General features: G+C 29.2%; 1 protein-coding gene across 1 annotated transcript; it reads right to left on the bottom strand.

Annotated features, from left to right (window-relative positions):
• Window positions 1-708: 708 nt before the first annotated feature.
• On the bottom strand, window positions 709-20,108 carry LOC111629660. The gene is made up of 33 exons (XM_023373546.1): window positions 19,960-20,108; window positions 17,724-17,768; window positions 17,281-17,438; window positions 16,953-17,201; window positions 16,708-16,860; window positions 16,392-16,587; window positions 16,077-16,323; window positions 15,643-15,808; window positions 15,397-15,564; window positions 15,156-15,305; window positions 14,935-15,079; window positions 14,559-14,842; window positions 14,305-14,457; window positions 13,897-14,231; window positions 13,631-13,813; window positions 13,275-13,542; window positions 13,036-13,192; window positions 12,693-12,950; window positions 6,890-12,624; window positions 6,107-6,796; window positions 5,700-6,032; window positions 5,463-5,628; window positions 5,148-5,323; window positions 4,779-5,062; window positions 4,343-4,707; window positions 4,055-4,266; window positions 3,608-3,974; window positions 2,909-3,528; window positions 2,690-2,840; window positions 2,169-2,623; window positions 1,977-2,091; window positions 1,560-1,888; window positions 709-833 (listed from the first exon to the last, which is right to left on the bottom strand). The coding sequence occupies exons 1-33, from the start codon at window positions 20,012-20,014 to the stop codon at window positions 723-725; spliced, it is 13,479 nt and encodes a 4,492-aa protein (XP_023229314.1). The 5' UTR covers window positions 20,015-20,108; the 3' UTR covers window positions 709-722.
• Between the last annotated feature and the right edge of the window lie 6,034 nt (window positions 20,109-26,142).

Here is a 26,142-nt window from a genome sequence, read left to right as displayed (position 1 = left end):
TTTTAAAAAATATAATAATAGATGGTATCACCTATTATAATACTCTATTTTAAAAGTTGTTGCCGGGAAAGTTACGTAACTCGTTGCTGGATTTTTTTAACTTTAGATGTTCATATTACTTCAACAGAATAAAACTGTAATTAAATCCTTGATTTTCCTATACAGTATACAATTTTTGGTTCGTGTTACTTCAGGAATAGTGTTTTATTTTAAAACGTGAATATTTACATGTACTGATGATATCGAACCTTTAAATCTGGAGAATAAACTTCTAATCCTAAGAAATATGTGTATTAAACATTGAAATATTATCTTTAAGTGTATTAAGTTACACTGAAAAAATAATTTACAGTATATTATTGTAATGATGATTTCAAATAAACCATACATAAACTACACTTAAATATATTGAATCATAATTTCTTTACTAAACATTTGTTAAATTTACAAATCACAGTTTGAATAGTTTGAATACAAATCGATACACGAACAAATATAATAATACAAACACAAAAATGACATCACACAAGTGGTCGAAATTGGAAATAATTTCTGTTGTGAATGGAATGCATTGAAAAGGCGCTGCAGTAAAACATCTTTTAACTAATGGAAAATATTATTAAAAATCTTTACATAATAACATTATTAATAATACAATATAAACCATATAATAATGAATACGTGTGAAAAATTAATAGAATTATTTCGATCTAATTTCTATTTCATCTTGATCTTTCTTCATTGAGTGGGTCCTGTAATTGATGCAAAAGATCTACTGACAGTTCATCATCATCATCATTTTTGCTAGAGCCGGACGGGTAGATGATATCAGGCTGAAAAGAAAAAGATGCAGTTTAATGATTTACAAGTTCTATATCATTATATTTCGGTGATAGGTCTTTAACAAGTGATACCTCGCATTAAAATATTCGAGGTATCACTTGTTAAAGAGCCTATTCACTTCGCTTTTTACAGATACTTCGTACTAGAGCTTTGTTTATCGTTCCCCCTATGATCAGACCTGTCCATAATGTCAAAATTGAGACTCGTCCTATATTCCATATGATGGTGTTGCTCATTAACAACACCAATTGTAGTTTAAATTAATTCGAATATAAATGATAAGGTACAAAAATAAAATGATATAAATAGTAAGAAGTATTGGGTCTTAATAACAGTACATATGCCACATCAATCATATTAAGAATTTTCTGTGTGACATGTTTAAGTACTGATATATATGCCAACTTTGATGCCAGAACATAAATGGAATAACTGTTTTTCATTAGCAATGCCTTTACTTTTATCCGACATAGTGCTAGGCACTGGCATCAACAAAAAGACAATTAAACAGTAAAAACAATAATAATGTAAATATGATACTGACTGATACTTTGCCCGGACTGTCACAGTTACTTAAAATAACTGTCTTATCAAGTTTAAGTGCCGTTATATATCTTGTATTTAAGAAGTTCTTGACTGTGGTAGCGTTATTATTATTCAAATAATTCGAGGTTAAGAGATTTTAATTTAATATTTAACAATTAAGAGATACTTACTGAAATCATGTTAGCTATGATTGGAGAAACACATCTCTGACAAACACTTTTGCCTATACCATCAGAAGTAGATATGCACTCGCATACTTGACATTCGGATGGTGTCGCTGTCTTGGCCACTCTTCTGGAGAACACGTCAATAAATTTCTTATTTACGTTACGTTTTGATTCTCTCAAAATTTGAGAGCCAAACAGACTGCCGTTCACTTCCAAGGCAAGAGGCACACAGAAGTCTTTTGGTATTTTCAGCTGAGCCAACAAATCTCTGTCTCCTCTCAGTGAGGGATCTTTCCAGTCTTTCAAGGTGTAGGCAACTTTTTTATCGATTCCTGTAGAAAAAATTCAAAGAGGTTTTTTACTCTAATTTTGAAAGTATATGGTATTATTGACATATCGCATTAATTAAACATAATTTACCAAGTATTCGTTTTCCTTTTGACTTGCTATTCTTCATTTCAAATTCATGTTCCATCATCAAATGCAAAACAACATCCCCATCCAACAAAGTTCTCAACATCTCACTATAGTCAGCCTAAACAGATTGAAAAAAGAACGATGTTAAGTCACGAATTGACATAAAATTAACATTTAAAGTTATTCTACCTGTACCTTAACATCTTCAGCTTTGCAATCCGAGCATTTCAATAATATGAACGTTTTGGCAGATCCTGTGCGGAATGGTAGAGCAGCTGCATAACGTATGGCTTCGAAAACGGAATTAGTTTGCTTGTCATCTTCTGACCAGTCATTTATCAACGAACTGAAAGCCGAATCAATAGATCTGAAGTCGACAAATTCTTCTCCATCACTAGTTTGCAAATGTGGTTGCTGTATATTCTGTCCTCCAAATCCGACCACAGCATATTTAATATTTGTGTATTCTTTTTGGCTTAAACTATTTTCGATATCCTGTGCTAATTTTCCGAGCATCCTGACATGATCTCTATTGCAAGGTTTCTTTTCTACTATAAATACAACATCTGCAGATTGAACTGGTTCAGCATTTGTAATTTTGATGACATCACCTTCGTTCATGATATTACCGTCGTGCTTCTCGCAACGTACTATAGAAAATTTATATTAGTACAGAGTTTTCGTATTAAAATTCGATTTATAATATCGAAACTTACCACAAGACTTAGGCATACGAACGGGCACACCGGCCACGCTGCATTCGGTTCTATAGGCAGCAGCAGATGTACAGATTTTCTCATCAAACATATTTGGTGCATATCTGGCCAGGTCTTTCAAGCACATGTTATAGAAGTTAAGAGGATCAACCTAAATACAACAATTCCGGTAAGTAAGAAATAAAATTTAATTTAATTTCAAACGAATTTATAACTTGCCTGTTTATAACATGGTCTAAAGATAGAGTTTTTATTATCAAATAATTTCTTGCAAGCTTCTTGAACTCTGTAATCGTTGCTAACAATGGAAGCCATGTTAGATTTTCTACATCCACCACCACTAACTTCCCAGCTGTTTACGAAAGCCTCCACATTCTTTTCTAACCTTCTATCGGGAGTCATCATGTCAAGTTGGGGTTCGTAATCATAAGTACCGAAGAGACCTGCAGTTTTGCCAAAATAGAAACCGGAAACATGAACAGTGCATAAGTTATGGATGAAATTGCATCGGACTTGAATGCCTTTTCCGTTTTCCACTACCACAACGCTTCCTTCTCTCATTATTAAGGTTTCATCCAAAAGCTGGGGTAATTCTACTTTAGTATCATCTACGGTTATTTTGTAATCGGATCCTATGTCTATTTTCTTGTCATCTGAGAGAATAGTCAGAGATTTCATGACTATTGTTGGATGTCTTCCAACTCGAGCGTAGTTTACGATGACGGTGAAATTTCCATCTACGAAATCGCGAGTCAGTAAGTAGCTACATTCTCCCAAGAAGTCGAAATGAGTTTTGTCGAAAGTAACGAAATGTTGATTTCCGGCTATCATCGCATAGGCTAAAAGAAGTAAATAGTAATTTTGTTAAAATCGAATTAATTAATCATTTATAAAAGCTCATTTCTATTTATTGTTTACCGTCGAACGGTGGGACTTTCAGACTTTCTTCTAAATAATGCTTGTATTTGTAATACGTATCCCAGATACAATAGTCTTCGTTTGACAGGTAGGTATCTTTAAATTCGACTAATTTCTGAAATTCTGGATAAGTTCTGTAATCTAGAGCTTCTTTCAGATTTCTTTTCGGATATGGCAATGGTATTTCCAAGATTATTTTACCGTGATGAGGTTCGAATATGCATTTAGTTCCTTTCAGAATGTTAGTATATTCGTTCAAAAATCCACGAGCCGTGTTCATCAGCAAGGCTCTTGCTTTTTGGTAAGTACTCTCTGCAAGAGCATTCATAATTACATCCAAACGTAGAGTTCTGTACATTTGAGAACCCTGCCAAATCATTAAATATTAAAAATATAAAAAAATAAATTAAACTATGTAAAATTTAAATTATAAATATTTTAATTTACTTGTTCATAAATTTTCCTGTAATAATCTCTTATGTATTTATCGTGAAATTCTCTTCCTGTTTCATAATAATATTGCAAATTATCATTTATGGTATTTACAACTCTTTCAAATCTTTCTGAAAACGGTTGTTGGCTGAATTCTTCAATAGTACTGAGCACTCTGATCCAGTATTCTCGTAGAGCTTTATAATATGCATTATCATAAAGTGCTTCTATTTAAGAAAAGAAAAATATGTATATATAATCATTAAAATTTACGACAATGGATTTATATATTCAAATACTAACCTAAGAAATTTCTGAAAACTGTGATGATTTTATCTTTGTAATTTTCGTAATAGGTTTCCATCCAAGGAGCGTATCTAGTGACGAAATCGCCTATAGTATTTACAACATATACGGTCAATTGAGAGATGCGAATAGACACTACTGTAGCCAAATCATATAAATATTCTTGAAGATTTTCCATTGCATAATCTGCAAACTCGTACATTTGTCTGTTTACTCGATTGTACATATTAACAATTTTGCGAGTTGTACGTCTGTAGTAGTTGCTCATACTTTTCGCTGCTTTGTCATAAGATTCTGCCAGGTTGTATTTCAATTCTTCCAATTCTCTTTTTGCTTTTTCTAAGCCTGCTTCTGTGTACGAACTATAAACAAGAATTTTTTTAATTTATACACATTACATAGTCAACATTAAAATATTTAAATTCCCACTCACCTTACGACTTCATAAGCAGCTCCAACTTTTCCGGAGGTAGTCTGGATGTAAAATTCATCATTCTGATACATGGTATACAGATCATTGTTTATTCGTTTAACGTCGTATCTAAATCTATCCATATCACGAGACATTTCTTCTTTAAATGGTCCCAGTTCTTGCAGCATGGCTTGATTGATGGCCTGCTTCTTGGCATTGAATTCATTTGTAAATTCGGAAACAATTTTATCTTTTTTTACAATGACAACATCAGAAACTTCATTGTACTTATTAGAGAGCGCATCCTTTAATTACAAATAAATTTTTAATTTTACTTGATATATATATATATATATATGCATTTTTTAATATTCAGAAAATAAGTTTTACCTTGACATTTTGCCATATCTGTGGTCTCCATGTCATTCTTGATTTTAAAATTCGCGATTCCTTTAATCCAAGATTAAATAAAACATCAGATATACGTCTCCCGCGTTCAGTATGAGAAATTTCAAAATGGACGGCATCATTTGGCATAGCTGCTCTTACGTGCATATTTTCTTGACCTATAACGTAACATAAATTATATTACTTGTAATGTCGAGTTTAGAATAAAAATCTGACAAGATTTATTATTATTATTATCTTATTATTATTATTATATATTTTATTATTATTTCTTTAAAGCTGATTTTTAATACTAACTAGGAGTCGTGATATTCAAATCCATATTCATGTTCCTTTTACTTAATCTAACGTGCGAATGGACAGGTGGACGTTCGTTGATCTTTTCTTCGAGTGCTAATGTAAATTCGTTATCCATGTGAAACATTCTTCCCGTCATAGCCAATTGATTGTTATCAGATTTTGCCTGCGTTAAAATACGTATTGTTATCTAAATGTAAAATTACATCTTAATATTGAACAGAGAAAACAACTTACAATTAAATCAATCTGTTCTCTAAGTTTGGAAATTTTTCCTTTTAGTTCTTCTATTCTTTGTCGTTGTTGTCTATCTATATAATCCATTCTCATATTAACGGATGCTTCTTCATCATTATTAATTATTTCTCCCATCATTTTCAAGTCTGTGTTACTAATGGGGTGACGAGCTGTGACGTATACTACGTAGTTGGTGTCTCTTCTTCCTCTAGCCATATTTCTTAATCTACCTTCTAGCATCATGTTATGTTGTTGGTATCGAGAGTATTCAAGCTCTAGTTTTCCAAAAGCCTCTGCCTTTGATGATGATACTTGAGCAGTAGCTACTATATCCTGTAATTTAAAGCAATTTTATTTTGTATTCAAATTTAGGGGCTATTTTAAATAATTCTTAAGATGATACTTACCTTTGATAATCGAGGGTGATTGACGGAAACTCTTAATTTGTGAGCGGTATTTTGCCAGTTACTCTGGTCTTCGTGTTCCATTTTTAAAGTTAAATACTTCTGAGCATCTCTTGCTACATCCCAATATACATTCATCTCCATGTTGCGACCGTTTTGCAAAATGGCATGTTTACCTCTCACTTCCATCGATCTTATAGGCAAATTTAGGCGTGCGTAGAATTCTTTAGCATCATTTTCACTTGGTATATCGGCAAGTCTCATTTCATAGCTCATAGAGCGGCGCATCTTCTCATCCCAAGTCAATTCTGCACCGTGATTGAAATGATTTTTCGTCAATTGATACTCAGTGTGAAGACTTATTGATCTGGAAGGATAATTGGTCTTTATTGTGCTTTCAGCTCCAGAGGTAAGAGGTTTAAAGAGGACAGAAATAGTGAAAGGCACTGTAGGAAGATTTGCTACGAAATTTCTGTTGTAGTTGCGTGTATTTCTATCGTAAAGCGAAGATGCTTCTGTTTTGAACAATACTTTATTATTATATTCTAACTGTGCATTTCCTATTGTGTTATAATAATTATCTTCAGTGGCATAGTCCATTTTCATTGTACGGAGTAATTCGTAGGGTGAAGTGACGTAAATGTAACCGGAATTGTGTGTGTTGTTATATTCCCTTTCTAAAGTAAAAGCCACCTATACAAAAACAAAATGAAGCTTAAATCAAATGTCTTAATTCTAATCTGTAACACACAATAATTTAGTGATTCTAAATCTAAAAGTTCCTACCTTTTTATATCGGGACCAAGTGCAGTCTAGAGTTGTTGCAAATCTGTTCCTTCGGTTTTCTTGTCTCATGCGAAACACTACATCTTCGAATCCTCTGTAAGGGGTAGCGAAATTCAGTTCCACGTTGAAATTCATATTATTATAATAACCCGCATGTCCTCTAATATTAACAATTTCGTTTCTTGCGTTTTTGTATGTGAGAGCAACATTATGACGACTTCTTTCTCTACTATAAATTAAGCTTGCCTCTTGATTTTCGTAGTCTTTAAATGGACTAGTTAAACTCAATTTTCCATTTAAACCTTTATCATTAAATTTTAAATGACCATTTATTTCTGCTTTTTCTCTTCCCCATTCATAGCCTAATCCAGCAGTGGTCTCATCATATTTATGTTCGTAAGTTGAGAAAATACTATATCTTTTTCCAGGCAATGAAATGGTTATTCTTGGCGAGAAAGATCCAGGAACGTGACGCAAAGTACTCAAAAGTCCAACTGTTGGATATTGACGACTCGGTAATCTGAGATTAACTGAAAGCTCCTCGACATCTTGACCATGATGATATTTTCCAGAGATACCAAACTTTCTCATGTTTTCGTTTGATGACTGAATCTCCAAATTTCCTTCGATGTTCTCATTCCTATCATTCAAATATTTGCTATCTACTCGTAATACTTTTAACCATTCGAAAGGAGTATTTATCGTAACAAAAGCTTCGAAGTTATTCCATGTGATTCTTTTCATATTTCCAGATATTCTAAGTTCTTTAGAAGGAGTTGCTATTGTCAGAGAACCATCCATGTTTCTGGAATTATCATTTCTCATGCTGCCAGTTAATGTTAAAGTTTTGAATGAAAAAAGTGGGCTGATTAATTTAATTTGCAAGTCTTTTTCTGTATCGTAATTCTTTATAATTCCTTCTAAAGAATGGGTGGAAGAAGGAGTAAGTATCGTAGCAAGAACTTCCATGTTTCTGTCATTACTGTTAATAAATTTCCCTTTAGCGTTAAATGATTTAAATGATAACCACGAACTATTCAAATTAAATTCAACTGTAATCTCTCGATTGTCATTATTGTAAAATGCTTCCAATTTGTGAAGTCCTTCTAGTGGATCATCTATTGATGCTTTAAAATCAAGGCGATTTCTTCTTGTATTATAAATAACTTTAAATACCATTTCTTCTTTGTGAATCAGAATCCTAGGAGAATTTAATCTAAGTGTAGCTTCGAGATCACGTCGTCCACTTCGGTAATTTCCACTTAATCTATGCGAATGATAAGGAGTTTCTATTTTAATACTCCCATCCATATTTTTGCTATCTACATAATTAGCCTGATAATAAATTGATACTTTTTTCCAGTATATTAACCTAGAGTCAAATTTAATATCTCCGTCTAATTGTCCATTAGTATTTCTTGTTCTGAATGTCACAGAATGATCTTCGCCTCCTTTACTGACAATTAAGGCGCCATTGATGTACTCTGATCCTTGAACATTTAAATTTCCTTCTACATTAAATGTGCGAAAAGAAGTAAAAGGTGCATTTATGTTAAATTTAATTTCAAAAGGATCTAAATTACTGTTAACGTAACTTCCGGCTACGCTGAATTTCTTGTCTGAATTACTGACTGTTACTAAAAAATTTAATGAATTTGAAGATTTCTGATAGGAGCCGTTCACTTCTAAATTCTGAAGAGATTGGAAAGGTGTTCTTATATTAAGTTTTCCATTTAAGGAATTAGCATTTTCGTTAGCAATACTACCTTCAATGTCTGCCGAACGGAATTGTTTGAATGGTGTATTAACTTTTGCTTTGACTTCCATGTATCGATTTTTATTTATAGTTGAAATGTAAGCTTCTATCTTATTCACTCCTTCCCATTCCAAATTAGAATTAAACTCGAACTGTCCTTTTTGTTTAGTGATGTTTTCAGTAAATTTTACCTTTCTAAATGGACTAAAAGGAGAATCAAGAGTAAAAATCATTTCGGTTGGATAAACTCCGTTGTGTTTCATAAGACCATCGAAATATAATTTATGAAGAGGACACTGATAGTTTATCTGTGCTCTGAGTTCTCTGGGATTATTTTGTAATCGGCCTTCAAATGAAATTTCATCATATTTTTTGAATGGAGTGCGAACAACGATGTTAAGAATGCGTTGTGCAGTTGGTAAATATTCATAAATTGCATTTAATTGATATTTTTGCTGGGTATTCCACTGAAAGAAACTATCGAGTGTCTTTCGTGCACTGTATAAATCTCCCTTTACTTCTAGTAAAGCTAATTCGTATCCTTGAAATGGACTTTTAAAAGTGATTCTCAAAGAACCTCGAGGACCGTCTCTGATAAATTCTGCGCCCAAAAAGATTTTCTTTTCATTCCATTGAACACTAGTTTGTCCATTGATGGTATTATCTCCAAATGCATGACCTTCTGTTAAAGCAAACTTCTCCATTGATTTATAGGGACTTGTGAAAAGAAACTCCATTTCTGAACCTTCACTGGTAACAGCCCGCTTTGCTTTCATCTGTATTTTCTTCCAACCATATTGATATTCCAAATTAAAAGATTTTTCACGTTCATTTAATACGTAATCGCCATTTAGATTATAATCATCTCCAGGAGTTTTTACATTCAGTTCCACTTGGCCACTGTTTCTATCTCCCACAAAAGAACCTTTAGATGAGATCTGTTTATTTTCTCTGCTGTCCCACTGTAAATTTAATTCCATACTTTTCTTTTGTGTTGTGATGTCATAACTGCCTGAAGCTGAATAAAATTCGTAACCATTAAAAGTAGTAGTAATGGTGCCTCTCGTTTCCATTCTTTTGTATCTATTATTGAGAAGATTAGCTTCAGCTGCAATTTTGTTAGAACCATTCCACAATATGGTTACTTTTGGAGTATAACTTCTACCATTACTATCAAAACTACCGTCTATATCGAGTGAACGTAACGTTTCGAAAGGACTAGTGGCTTTTATTTTTAATTCTATATTATTACCGTAATTAGGCGAACTATTAATATATTCTGCTTCTGTTCGCATTCTTTCTCTACCTTGCTTTGCATCTAAAATATGCTTAAAGTGTCCTTTTCTATATTCTTGTTTAACATTAATGAGTATATTTCTAATGTAAGGAGATGTGATTTGAAGTTCTTCTTCGAAATTCAGAATATTATCCATTTTTAGTTTGTTCTGTAATTTGCTATAATCCTGATTAAAGTTGAGTTGAAGAATTGTTAAAAAGCTATAGTCTTTTCGGTTGTTCACTACACTTGCTTTGATGTCTTCGTAACCTCTGAATGGAGTGACTGCTTGAAAATAAAGTTCTGTGTTATAAGCTCGATTACCAGTAGAATGAGTTCCTGTCAGTTCTCCTGTTATTTTGTAAGTACCGTACTGCATTTCACCAATGGTACGCAATCTATCACCATTTATTCTATGGACAATTTCAGTAGAAATACGTTCAAAATTCTTAAAGGGACTAGTTAGAGAAAGATTAAGCTCAGCATCAGAAATAGATGACAGTTTACCTTGACCTTTTAAAGTTATTGTTCTTGAATTTCTTGGAAGTACCACCTCAATTAAACTCTTAAACCTCTGTTTTTCATCCAAGTGCGTAGCGGTTACTTGAAAGTTTTCGAAATTCTGGAATGGTGTAGTTATATAAAGCTTTCCTTCTAAGTTTCTATTATTAGAGTTGCTTTTTATAGCTCCTGAAATTCCTCCACTTATTTTACGATAACCCCAGGTAGCTTCTCCATCTACACTTGCTGTGCGTTTATCATTTTTGTATGTTATTTTAGAGTACAGATTTTCATAACCTCTGAAAGGAGTGCTGCCTTGCATTACCACCTCACAAATTCTGTTGTATCCATCAAAAGTTTGTTTACCATCCATCAAGATACTAACTTTTTGATCGATATCCCATTGAGCATCACTTTGAACTCTATATCCTTCTTTGGATTTGCTTAATATTACGTTAGCTGACAGTATTTTTGCAAGTTCATAATGGGAAGTAAAATTGAAGGCGACACGATAATCGGAATTAGGTACGTGACGAGTAGCTATGCCAAATCCAACATTCTTTTCAATACTCCATTCTGATTTAGCCAACATGTTTAATTCGTTGGGAGATGAGTTATAGTTTACATCTGCATTAATCCTCTCAAAGTCTGAATATGGAGTATTTATTCTTAGTTTAGCATTAAGAGATTTTGAGTAACGATCGGTGTAGATCCTACCTTCGGTAAAACCTGTCAATGTCTTTCCTCTTGGCAATTTTACATTTGCTTCTGTTCTCCAATCTTGGCCGTTATCATTATGGTTAATACTTAAAGCATAATCTTCATAATTAACAAATGGAGTATAGGCCGAAAAACTACCAACCAGTTGCCTTCGTCCATTACTCAAATTAGCATCAATATTCAAATCTGTGATCACTTTGCGTCTAGGATTCCATTCAAGTTCTACATGATGGTTGGTTTTGAATACTCCATCCAAAATATTACCTTGATGACTGCTAGTAATTCTTCCTTGAACATTGTAGCTTGGAGAACGGTAATTGAATGATCCTTGATATTTATTACCAGTATTCATTTGGCCTTCAATAACGTAGGTATTTCTAGGATCTCTTTCTGCATCCATTTGTATCTCTAAAGAACCAGATTTTGCGTTCTTTGTATTTGTAGTTCTCAATTTTCCTACTATATGTCTTGAATTTGTCTTAAAGTCTGCGTTTCCATTGATGCTATTCCTATCGCCTTGCAAATTCAACTCAGCAGAATATATTAAGCCAGGAAAATTAACAAATGCCTCTAATCTTTTATTGAAAGTTCCAGTATTTACCCAGTTACCATTGGCGGAATATTTCTCTTTTCCTACATCAACATTACCCGAAAAAGTGTAATCAGAGCCATGAATTCCGAGCGCAGCTGAGATACTGATAGGTTTTTTACGTGCGTATGAAATTTCTGCATCACTCTCGTATCTAACTTTTTGTCCTTCTCTGATATTTCTAAAATTTGCTTGTGCTGCTAGCTGTCGACCACGTTGCCATTGAGCAATCACTCCTGCTCTATATTCATTTGTATTGCGAATCGCATTAACTGCCAATCTGGCGTCCCGTCCTGGATAACTTACTTTCATACCTCCTTTAAATTGATTAGGTTCTATATCTATTTCTGTCTCTACATTCGCTACTCTGTTGGGTGCATATTGTACATTCAGTTTATTAAAAAGTTGTTTTTCTGTATTCTCGTGTTTCATATCGAACGAAAAATCGATATTCCTTTCAGGATAAATCATTTTTAATGTGAGTGCTGCTTTATTGTTGGATAGAGTACCCTGATAACGAACGATTTCCTGTAGAGTAATTTTATGCATTCTGCTTCTTCTTCCATCTCCCAAATTAATCTGGAGAGTATTTTCCATATGCCCTGTAGTACGTTGCATTTCCCATGTTGCAGCTGTTGTATATTGTGGTTTAGCTGTACTGAGTAAAGAGAATGTTCCTGCATACTTCGTTAAACTGCTGGCTGAGAGATCGCGGAATTTTGCAATAATATCTATAGTTTCACGTCTTTGTTTTTCGATTTGATAGTCCAAAGTTAATTTAGAAGAAATACTGTCTGCTAGCTGAGCGAAACCTTGAAGATTTGATTCTATGTAGGATGAACTTATACCAAATTGGATTTCGTATCTTTCTCTTTCTTTAATATCCAGATTGGCTATAATTAAAAGTAGAACATAAGAATTTATCAAAATCGTTACGATGTAAAATGTTTTCTGTACTTACCATTTAAACTTATTGGTTTTCTGGTAGCATCTTCAATTGTTAATTGTCCATTATATCTCTCACCGTGACGAATATGAGCGGATCCTGTAATTGCTATCAAACGTCCATTAGGTCCTATTACTTCAAGAGCTGGAGAATATAAGCCACCTGCTGAATTAGTATCTGATCTAAGTGATGATTGAATAACAAACTTTTCCAAATCGTCTATAGTAAAGCGGATATCGAAACGTTTTTCAATGTCTTCGTTTGTATATCTTGCTATAAATTAAATAAAGTTAAGATAAATGCATTAAATTGGAAAATTTATTAAGCATTTCTTTCATAAATAATTGATAATAATTACCTGATACTCCTAATTTTTTAATAGGTGTTTTAAGTTTGAGAGATACAGATTTCTCGGGTTCATTCAACTGAAAATCTAAAGTCAGTTCACGATCAACGGAGGATCCAGGTGTGTTCAAAGTCACAAAAGCACTCCTAATTGATCTTCCTTTTTTATCCTGTAATTTTATAGTTTTTTTTAAATACATTTCTTTTTCTCGACAATAGATAATGTGTTACGTTTTAAATAAAAATAATTACTATTTCTTTATTCCATTTAGCTTCGAAGTTAAAACTTGTGAGAGTACGATCAGTCTTTCTAATAAAAACTCTAGCTACAGCTGCTCCACTCATTGGAAACAAAGGTAAGTTTCTGTCGACAGATTCTGGCACTTGTAATTGACTGCATAGTTCCATTCCCAAAATTTTATTAGTATAACGTCCTGTACAGGAGGAAACTATTTTCGATCTTTCTCGTGGACCTGTCTGTTCTCTTTCTTTTTCCTCATTCAATAAAAATATCCTACTCCTAAAAAAATAATAAGAAAAATTGTAAAATTTAAAAATTATTTTATTTAATTTCTGGATTATTATTAATTTATCTATGCAAAACTTACTGAACATCAATAATTTCCATTTTTTCTTTAGGAACATTTAATTGAACTTTCATTATTTGACCATCTCTCATCTCTACTAAACCATCCATCCAAGTTGATGAATGCAAAGTGGCAACCATTTTCAATCCACTACGAGCTGTTCCTGCATCTACTGTCATTAAACTTGAAATCTCAACTGCACCACTAAAATAATAATAATAATGATAATAATTTCAAAAACTGTTCTCTAATTTAGTAATGATATCTGATTTCTTGTATTTATTCACCTTGGTTGGAATCTTCCACGAATGTCAACTTGTTTTAGAGATCTAACATCAAACTTTCCTCCGACTTTCAAACCCACAGTTGCTGTTCCGTTGATTGCCAAACGAAGAGGAAAACCATTTCCAGTAGGAATTGTGTAAGTAGCATCCAAAAACATAAATGATTTAGAAAATTCTACATCTTGTTCTCTTGCAAGTTCTCTGAGAAAATTGTTTAGATCGAAAGTTTCTCTTTGAGATCTGAGATAATCTAAATTAGAATACCACATCTCATTTCCAAATATCTTCAGATACATAGATGCATATGGATCCTCATTGAAACGTGTTTTAGCATCAAACTAAAAATATCGAAGAGTGTTCAGAAAAAATAATTTAAAATATATTTTTAGAAAAATATAAAATATATCTTACCTGATCAGTCAATTCTCCAATTTTGTTATCTGAGACCGCTCTTTTCTGTCTCCAATTCTTGACAATCTTACTCATAGAGCTCTGAGAAAAGTAACCTTTAGGACCAAATAATCTTTCTACAATTTTCTCGACGTGCTCCAATCTTCCTCCAATCTAGATTTAGAAAAAAAAATTATGCCAATTTATTAATAAAATGGTTAAAACATGTCGAAATAAATTCTTTCATTGATAACAATTTATATAAAGTAATTTACCTCAAAAAGATTAACAGTTGAACCTAACACATCTACAGTCAAATTGAACATTGCAGAACGAGGTATATAAGATTGAGGGCTGTAAATTATATTACTTTCGGCGTGAGTTCCTACATTTAAGCTATCAAAAAACATAGAATATTCCATTGCTCTTGAAAATTTCCTTGCGTCGGTATTATATTTATTCATGAGATATAAATTAGATACAATTTCTTTTATGTCTTTTTTGACAGGATTTTCACTCTCTTTTGTATTTACAAGATGAGTCCAGACAAAAGAACCAACTGTTAAAAATAATATAAAATTTATTTCACAGAGTCATATGTAAATTTCATCTTATATTATCAATTTTATATATATATTAATGCTGACTTACCTTGATTTATGACTTCATTTTCAAGAGTATTCTTAATTATATTCATTGTATAATGATTTGCACATCTCATAACAGCCAAATAAGATGCAATTCTAAGTTCGGAATCTTCTTCATAATTAGTATATAATTTTAATAAATCATCTCTCTAAAAATAAAAATAAATTGTATTTAAAACTGCGGCATAGTTTCGTAATTTCCATTTATTTAAAAATAATGCTTACAGGTATGTAACAAGAAAATCTTCGGTATGCCTGAATAGCTGCTAATCTTGTTTCTGTGGTTAGTTGAGGATTATGGTAACATTGTTGCAAAATTCTTTGAGCTTCTTCACCTTCTCCAATATTACCAATAGCTTTCAATGATAACAATACCTAAAGTTACGTAGATATTTAATATAAATTTAGTTAATTTTTCGTAAAAATAATTTAATAAGAAGAATATTTTAATATGATATAATTTTACCTTTCTCGTTTCAGATGAATAGCAATTTTCTCCTAAGTTATTAACTAACATTCGAACGGCTCGCCTGACTTCAGGTAAAATTCCGCAATCTGGGTTGGATTGACAGAAAGTATGAATTAATCCCGAAACTCCTAAAAGTGCTTGTTCGTATCTTCCATCTAGAAGTGGCTGTAGAACGAAGTGAACGTTTACAAACAATTTACAAATATTAATTAGTTACATCAAGTAAATATATAGGATAATTACAGTTAAAGTATTGATCATATCACTTGTCGGATTAGTTATAAAGGCTAAGCTGGTCATCCAGAATTCTGCTTCGGAACTTGCTACTTCATTTCTTTCGATCATTTCTTTCATCAATTTTACAGATGCTGTAGTTCCAATCGTTGCTACTGCATCCGTGAAAAATTTCCTACAAAATTCAGAATATTAATAAATAATACAGTGAAGTAATTAAATAGCCCTAAAAGAATATATATATATTCTTTTTAGGAATATAATATATATATTATAGAATATATAGTATCTATAATATATAGATACTAGTATCTATATATTATAGAATATATAGTATCTATAATATATAGATACTAGTATCTATATATTATAGAATATATATATATATCTATATTCTAAAGAACATATATATATACAGTATATTTATATATGTTTATGTTTACCTTCCTTTACTGTTTCCGGCGCAGATTCTTTCTACTCTTCTGTTTACAGCCATTAATTCGGGATGCTGAAGAGTTTTCAATACATAAATAAATTGAGAGAATAATCTAGGAACGTCATTTCGTATTTCTTCTTTACTTGCACTACATAATGTAGCAAGAAGTTGTTCGGCTTCTTGTTGCCTAGCTCCTTCTTCCATCTTTTCATAATTATGATTGAACAATAAATTCTCGCTAATCATCCTGTAATCTGTTTATAAGCAGAAAGATTAGTTTCTTTTCAGAATACGATAAAAATGAATACGAAGCAATAATTACCATTTCCTGCAAATCTGCCATTATGTTTTTGACTGAATGTTAATTTCTGTATTGTTCGAGTAACGGCACCGTTAGATTGTTTAGAAAATGGCCTAAAAGTGTGAGACTCTATACAAGTTGCTGATTCAAGAATGCCCGAACTGAATTTCTGTTCGCAAACCTGGACACCTTTTAGCAGAGGTAAAGATTTTGATTGCTAGAAATAATTTTAAATATATCATATTGTTTTTATAGTAATTTAAATTGTTCAAATGTTAATTAAAACATAAAGATAAGTAAATTAATTAAAAGGTAAATGTTTGTATTTGTTGCATACTTGTTCAGTATATGAAGATCCTTGTAAAGCAGTCTGTACGTTCGATCGTTCAGTACACGATAATAAATCCTTAGTCTTTCTTACTGTGTACACGTTCCTCCAATTTCTTCCCAAACTGGTATATTCTGAAGTGCATTTTCCTGCCACGTCTGTCTAAATAGGGATATTAAAAATGTTTATATTTATCAAAATGCAGAATAGTTTAAAGTCGATGAAAAATATAAGAATTATGAAGAGTTAAATACCTCGGTTACTGTCTGAGTAATTTCCAAATTATCCATGGAATTTTGAAGAGTAGATAAGATACCCTTTTTGATATTAAGCACCCATGGTTCTTCGTCTTCTGTAGCACAGATATTTTCAATTATACCATCTTGGAAAGAAAATCTCAGATCATATCTTTGTAGTTTATCTGCAAACTCTCTGTTGTTTTGAGTCGGTCTTCTGTCATTCGGATTTCTGGGATCCGAATTTTCGAGACTCGTTTCTCGTAACTATAGTTAATTAAATTTTGATTGTGAATAAATATTTTAATTTTTTTTAGCTTAAAATAAGATAAAAATTATGTCTTACCCTCATTACTAGTTCGCATTTTGAAACTACTTCAATCATAACTTTCGTTTTCATGTGCATTCGAGACTCTTCATGCGTCGTTCCTTGTATTGTGGTGATAGTATCGGATTCATAATCATACGTGTAAACACTTGGTTCATAACGTAATTTGTTGTTCTCTGATACAAAATAAATTGATATTAAGTGAATCTATCGTTGAGATTTTACTAAACAAACAATAATAATTGATAAGATAAATCTTCCGTCGATGTCACAATTACTGACGGACAAAGGCAGCGATAATAATTAATGCAGTACAAATGGATAACCGTATTAATTAGGTATGGTGTTTATTATACAAGAAATCAATATTAATTCTTTTAATTAAAATATATCGAATGTTAATAAAATTAATAATGTAATGGTTTGTAAAAGTATTAAAATTCCAATGAAAAAATTCTTACCCGTACAATGCCTTGCGCATTGGCCATCTGAGTATTTCAATGGACCTAAAATTAAATAAACACTGCATTAAAAATATATTAAACTTCAGACTTTATAAATAAAACTTTGATAGAATTGTTTATTTTATTTTATTATATTTACGATTTCTATAAATTTTTTTATCTAGGAAAACATCAAATAATTATTATTATAATACGTTATAATCAACCTTGGAAGTGCGTGTGATAATCACATGTTAAAAAGTCTACTGGCTAGTGAATACTATCACGTGAAATGACGTCAAAGAAGGTTCAAAATTCTTGTGATTGATCAATAGTCGATTATAGTCCAGACACATTGTCTCTTATCTCGATGGATTGACAGCATGAATTGATTTTAAAGTTGAAAGTAGGCTAGATAATGCCGAAAAAAGATCACAACAACGAATAATAAATACTGATTATCATGTTTATCTGTTGCTGGGGCTCTTGTAAAGTTCATAGTTGAAGTGTTTTCGGCCTTCCTGATTAGTTCCTTTGCAGAACATTAATAAGATTTATTGTAAATAATTTGCACGAATTTCACTATTTATTTTCAAAATTAACTTATAAGTTATTTAAAGTCTGCATTAAATACAATTAACATTTTCTTTAATTGAAGGCAATTTTTATATAATATATTTTAATTACGTACATTGCCAAAAGATAATGCATTATTGGTTCCATCGTACAACATCTTTTGATTTAATTAGAAAATTAAATAGGTAATCTATATATAGTAATCTAGAAGCAATAGGCTTTTAAAATACATTTAATAATATTTAGACTATTGAATATATTTTCAAACAGAATATAGACATATAAATTTAAATAACATCTTAACTATGACTTCCAGATAATCTAAACAGTACGAAAAAATATTTCCAACTAAAATATGAAGTAAGAAAGATCTTCAAATTTGAGTTTTAAAATTTAACAAATTTCTAATTAAATTATATTAAAGTAAAATTTCCTCGTAGCTATAAATATTATATCAATGTTTTTTTAACTCTAATTTAGATATATTTTAAAGATTTTATAAACTAACTATTGAATGTAATTTAGTTCATTACAAAAACTAAACAGTAATAAAATCATGAATGCAATAGTGTGAATTGAATAATGCAATTGTTACGTTACAATTTCGATTGAATAAATCTTCAAAGCAACAGCAATTACAAAATTCTTACATAAGAAATAAACTATTTCATAAAATTTATCTGTTACTTTAAATCTGATGTGAGTATAAAATTAAACTTTTTAAATATCTTGCAATGCACTCTCAATTTTTCTATTAAAATAATTAATTCATAATAAAATATTATTAATTAATCATTATCTGCTATTGTATATTTAATATAAAGAGCCATATTAAATAATTTTATATTTTTTCATACATATATGTATATAGTGTATTGTAATTCTAAATTAAATTCAAATTTATTAGAAATTTAATATAAAAATTTTGCTTTATACTAAGCATAATACAATTAAGTATTTTCTTCACAAAATCTGGTATAATAGCTGATAAATACTTAGATTTAGTATATGTCTCTTCAATCCGAATGATTAAAAAACGGTAGACTTTCTTTCAGCTTTGAGGTTAAGTATTCCTTTATTGTAAATTACATATGCATTTCAGGCTTGTATGAGCCCCCCTTCAGTGTAAAGTGTTGCTCAACCATCTGAGAATTTACACTGAAGAGGGGCTCATACAAGTCTGAAATGCATATGTAATTTACAATAAAGGAATACTTAACCTCAAAGCTGAAAGAAAGTCTACCGTTTTTTAATCATTCGGATTGAAGAGACATATACTAAATCTAAGTATTTTCACTAATATTAAGTTTTTCAAGCTTAAATATTAAAGAGAACAATGCCAAACAAATAAATAATTTCCAAACCAGAATAATTACATATTCTTATTCTAATATTAAGTTTAATATTGCCCGAAATCGTTTGAAATATTTGTAACAAAACCAGTGTATTGTTTGTAAAAATAACTCAATTTACAAAATTTTCTAAAAGTAATAAATAAATTAAAGATATTTTATTATATTTCTAAAGAAATTAGAGGGAAAAACTCGAAATTTTGAATGATTCCTAAATTTCCGATAAATGAATAAATGAGAATTCAAAATGAATTCGAATTAAATTATGCATAGATGAATCATTCCATTCGATGAATTTCCCGGGTTAAAACTTTGAATGATCTTACCTGCAACTGCATTTGCCACGAAGACCGAAAGCAAAAGGACTGATCCGTAGCCCATTGCCGATGTCGTTAATAGAGTTCAAAATAATACACAAGTGGCATCTGCCACCAAAACTACAACGGGAATAGTTAATTGACAAATGTAACATCCTTATATAGCCTTTTAGTATTAGTTCAGGGTTACAGAGTCCGGTGACGCGCACGGTATAAGTGACCTACGATAAGATAAGATTGCTTCAATGGGCCTCCAATCAGGTTCAAAAGCCACAGATTGATCGAACTGTTTCGAAGCGACATCACCTTATTTTTAGTTGTTTTCAAAAATAATCGAGTATTTGTAGTAAATTACATTTAAAAAAAAAGTCGGCAGAAGAATCTAGTAACTAACTATTTATTTGAATTTCAAAATCTTATGACAAAATGGCGGCACGGTACAAAAGTTTCAAAATCCAATTATTCAAACATCATTTCTTCATCGTTTTATAAAAAGTAATAATAAATAAGTTTTATTTCTTAACATTTTAGCAGGAAAAAATAAAATTAGTAGTTAAAATACTATACATTAAAAGTATGAAATATGTAATAAAAAATATCAAACAAGGTATAGTATTAGAGATGATAATGGGCTGCTACAATAATATTAAGTATGGTTGCAATAACCTTAATGACATAGTATGAAAAACATATGAATTCAGATCAGTTTTATTGCTAATACTTGTACAAATAACAGTAACACATTTTTAAAGCTATAACTTTATAACATATCTTGCAATAATTTAATCATATTTCAGATTCCATTCTTGTTCATGCATGCATACATACATATAATTTGTTCAAGATTAATTACATAAATTAGTTCTCAGATATTCAGTGCATTATTTCAAATAAATTACTAAAATTGCAGCCCAATTAAATTATTTAAGCCAAAAATAAGATTCTAATTTCTTATTAGCTAATAAGATTTTTATTTTTTAACAAATTTTAATAAATAAAAGTAAATTTCAACATTTCTTTTTAAATGTTAAACTTTTAACATTTAGTGATTTAACAAATGGTAAGTGGTTCTAGAACCACTAACCAGTTGGGCAAAGTTCAACTAAGNAGATATTAAACTGATAATACGTTCTTAAATCTGTGGGATTCTAAACAGTATTTATTGTTTTTATAAATCTAAATATCTACGTAAAAAATGAAAGGATATATTTATATATTTATATATGTGTGTGTGTGTGTTTATTATTACTTGAATTATTGATCCTTTTAAGAGTGAACTTAACAATGCGTGAAGTTTAATTTCTTCTGGAATTTATAACTTTGATTTTACGAAAAGTTAATACTGAATTATAATTTTAAAATATTACAAAACAATTTGCGTAATCCATTTTTCAAATAATAATCAAAAATTATTATTTGAAATGAAAACATAACTTTCATTACAAACATAAATTTAAATTGTTAATTTACAATTATCGTTAAAGAATTTTATAAATATGATAACTAATCTACAGGAAATTAATAAAACTTTGATTAGAATATTTGTAGATATTTTAAAATTATCATGGGCAAGTAAGTACAAGAAGTTAAAATAGTGAAAAGCGAATTTATATTATATAAACTCGGTTTATTGAAAAAATATAAATCATTTTCGTATTTTTTACATGCAATATCATTAGAAAATGTAATATTTTTTTTCAAATTTTAATAATAAAAAAGAATAAAAACGAAGTATAAATTATGTTAAAAATTAATTTGATGTAACGATTCATTTCATCTTGCACGAAACATTACTTTTTAAAGAGTTTTTTTATTTGTAAAATAGGGTTTTTAATGTATCTAATTCTTTAATTTGTACCCATTATAAACTATTAATAAACTCTAATATATTAAAAAATCAATCACAGTTCAGGTAACTGCGCAATAAACTTCATAATCAGTGCGTAATCAGTGTGATCGTCAAGGCCCCATCCTATTTCTCAGAGGAGAGATGTTTCATCAGAAAGAGACTTTGTCCTCTTTTATTGTATAGAGATGTACAAACTAGAATTTGATATCAAAATACTGATAAACGATAAATTTCATTCTAAAATAATGATTTTTGAAAACTATCGAATACTAAAAATTCACATAAATGTAACTTAAAACATTTTACGACTTTTATGAGATCAAATCAATTACAGGTATATTATATGAGAGGTGAGTATATGCCCAAGTTCAGATAATTATGCAATGTATTATTATCTAATCCAATATTGAAATCATTTTGACTTATACATTTTCTTTTATCATAATTCATCTATAGGAAGAGTCCGTAGACACGTTAAACATAAAATTTCGTAAATCTAAAATATGATCTGTTTAAATCAAAAATATTATTGCATTATTATATTTTTATCTTTGTTCTACTTTTAACCACTTAAGATATTTATATTAAAATTTCTGTACATTTTTTTTTTTTTAATGGAAAGATGTACTAAATTATTCTTTATCAATTTAGATACGGAATGTTCGGGCCTTTCTTAATTTATAGATCGTTTGTGATTCAAATTAGAACAAATGAGGAGATTTTTTTCTAAGTATTCAGATATTCCCCTGACTATTAATAAGAATAAATTATATTAAATACAATTTAATGTTCTTCAATTCATCAAATTTTAATATAATTTCTGTTTTTCTAATTAAATTGTGTTGCTTTTTAACTTGAAGATCAATCTTTCAGTTAAAATTTTCAATTAGAATTTACTTTCCAAAATAAATTAACAGTGTTTGATTTATACAGATAGAGATATGTGTATCATAAAACATAAAAACAATTCTTGGAAAATTTTTCTAAATCTATCATCTTAAAAATTATTCATCAATTAAATATCTTAAACGGATATTAATACTTATACTTATTTATACTTAAATATCAGTTTAAGTATAAATATTTAAGTGTTTTTACTAAGAAGTTTATTAAGTAATAATTTTCAAANAAAAACTACAAAAAAAAATATTTATATAAAAATTTTTATTTTCATTACATAAAAATTTAAATTCTTTTATAAATTATATTACAATAATATAAAATTTTGAAGATTATATAAATTATTGATCCAATTTTATCTTTTCAACCTACTCTGGAATGTTCTGTTATATTTACTTCGTACAATAGAAATCCGGAAATATTTTTAAGTAAACACAATATTCGAATATTTTAAAATAAATAAATAAAATTTGTATAATATATAATTTATATAAACAAATAATTATATCATTGTCGTATAATACTCATCAATTTTGATTTATTATTTTTGTTATAAATAAGGGAAGTTTTCCTTTCTTTAGGGCATTACTTCTATTATGTAAATAGATGAATAAGATTTAAGACAAAGAATTTAATTAAAAACTATGAAAAACATTAAAACATAAAGAAAATATTGTTTTTAAAAAATTTAAAAATCCTTTAAATTAATTTTGTATTGTTCGGTTATTAAGTAAATAATTTACTTCGTTATTAAGACAGATAAGTGAAGTTGAATAGAAAATATTGTTTTTAAAAGATTTAAAAATCCTTTAAATTAATTTTGTATTGTTCGGTTATTAAGTAAATAATTTACTTCGTTATTAAGACAGATAATTCGTTTATTTACACGTAAGAAGTTCAATGTTAAATACAGCTATGGTATTTGGAATTTTAAATAGAAATCAAAATAACAATGAAATAATTAGATATTTCAGAGTTAAACTTAAGTTCTTTCATATCCTATTTGTCCAACTTTATCTAGATTAAATTATGGTTTATTTGTAAACAAAAAAGTTTAAGCTTAATATAATTTGTTGTATTAGTTATTTAAAGTACCAAATTCAACACAGAAATAAAATTTATTTTTTATCTAATAACTAAATTTTGTGTTAATAAAACAACAAGAAAACAAAATATTGCAAACTTTATATTTAAATTATGATAAGCTTTGATTTTGGGTCACATTTTTAGGTCAAGAAATGTCAAGGTAATGCTATGAATTGTTACATATGCTAGTTGTAATTTTTTTTTTTTTATAATAAAGTCTAGGATATCAGAACAGATGTTCTAGTTGATACAGTGAGAATAATTGTTATTATGATATTATTACAGAGAAATCTTAGTAACAGGATGTCTCATTATCAGTTAATTTCTTTTTAATTTATATTAATTACTATATTTAATTTAACACAGTATAAGTACTGATAGTAATAGCAAAATATTATCATTAGACATTGTATATTTTGTATTAAGTAAATTCCAATTGAAAAATAATTGAGGATAAACAAGGATTATTTGAAATCCTTTTCTATTTTATTTAATAGAAGAAAATCTGCTTTACTCAAAAGCTGTATTAAGAAAAAAGCTGGAAGTAGATAAGAATGAATTTTCTTTATTTGGATGTTTAGGGCAAACTCCAGCAGACATTCTAAATGTAATATAAGTTTGTAAGTCTTCAAGGAATGAAAAAAGAAAAAAAAAACTTTTATATAGAGAAGAAAGAAAATTCTGAAGGCATAAAAATAGTTATGAGAATGGAAGTTTTGGTAATCTTATATTGCTGTATTTTAAAGAAAAACTACATGATTTATATATATGAAAGTTTCTTACAACTAGTTGAATGATCGTAAAATGATATTATGTACACACTACTATAAACTTATCTTAATATTTAAAACTTTGCTTAAACGTTAACGTTTATAGATACATTATCTGATGTTGCTATGGCCTTTTATCGTATCTATATAAATAAAGTATTATTCTTAAAATTAATGAGGGTTGATTTTGTTTAAATATTCGGTTAAAAGGTTAATTTTGTTTAAATATTTGAAAGTGAAAATATATTTACATTAGGAGTTCTTTGTGATTTTTTTCGTTAATATGGTAACACCATACATACGTCACTAATATTTATCGAATTAAAATCTCGTAAATTTATGACGTGTTTTGATTTTTTTAAGGTTAATTGTAATTACTACGCAAATATTAATAATCATGTGTTAAATATTAATAAAAATAATGTGCTTGTGGCTCATAATTTTAATTCTTTTTAAACAGCTAACAGAATAGTTAATTTAAAAAGTAGAAGCATTTATCTAAGCGAATTAAAAATATACATTTTTTTTAAAATTATTTATGTAAAATATTTAATGCTAAATACTAAAAATAGACATTCGAATTTTATTTATAGTAATAATAAGTTACCTATATTTTTTAAGAGATTAGTTATTAACTTTTTCATAAGATAAGAAATCCGATCTGATTGGCTAATTGTCATCATCCGACGGAGTTCAGGATCGTGATATGACGTTTCTCATTGGAATAAGTACACGTGACGTCAAATACAAACATTGCCGTTTGGGTTCAGCATCCTAGAATTTGTGGAGAAGGTTTTTACTTAAAGATGGATATTAATATTTTTGGATAAATACAAATTTATTGGAACCCAATTAATTATAAGTAAAGCTTCGTATTACAAGCCAAATTGAGGTATTTAAATTAATTCTTTTTAAAATAGTTATCTTAATTTTTATATTAAAAAAACGTGGGGGGAAAAAACTTATTAATAATTGACATTGATTTAAAATATTACACAATACAATAATAAATAAATATCAGATGTAACTTGTTTTCTACAGCGGCAGAGCAAGGAATTAAACGTAATACGGCTAACAAATAAATTTAAATTACAATGGGTCATACACGTTATTGTATTTAATTTAAAATTGATTTTAAAAATTCAATTTTAACTTGTTTTAATTAAATTGATTACTTTGAACTTCTACTTTCTTAGCCACTCCTTCAATTTAGTTTAATTTTAATTAGTGATTGAAAAATCACTAATTAAAATTACAAAATTATTAAATTTTAAAAACAAATTGTTGATCTATTTTTAAATCCAGAAATATAGGACACTTTATTACATAATATACTTGTATATAAATTTATTTAATAAGTGAAGTTGAATAGAAAATATTGTTTTTAAAAGATTTAAAAATCCTTTAAATTAATTTTGTATTGTTCGGTTATTAAGTAAATAATTTACTTCGTTATTAAGACAGATAATTCGTTTATTTACACGTAAGAAGTTCAATGTTAAATACAGCTATGGTATTTGGAATTTTAAATAGAAATCAAAATAATAATGAAATAATTAGATATTTCAGAGTTAAACTTAAGTTCTT

This window comes from Centruroides sculpturatus, unplaced genomic scaffold (assembly GCF_000671375.1).
Source record: "Centruroides sculpturatus isolate CEXI.00-Female unplaced genomic scaffold, Cexi_2.0 scaffold640, whole genome shotgun sequence".
Taxonomy (NCBI): Eukaryota; Metazoa; Arthropoda; class Arachnida; order Scorpiones; family Buthidae; genus Centruroides; species Centruroides sculpturatus.
This window is presented reverse-complemented; position numbering and strand designations above follow the sequence as displayed.

Bases quoted from the DNA above. Each gene is read 5' to 3' on its own strand.
- LOC111629660 (XM_023373546.1), bottom strand. From the start codon at position 20,014: ATGGGCTACGGATCAGTCCTTTTGCTTTCGGTCTTCGTGGCAAATGCA. The intron at 16,324-16,391 runs GTAATTATTGCT...GCTTATAAACAG, and splicing joins TGGCAGATTTGCAGGAAATG to ATTACAGGATGATTAGCGAG. The intron at 15,306-15,396 runs GTAAAATTATAT...ACGTAACTTTAG, and splicing joins ATTCATCTGAAACGAGAAAG to GTATTGTTATCATTGAAAGC.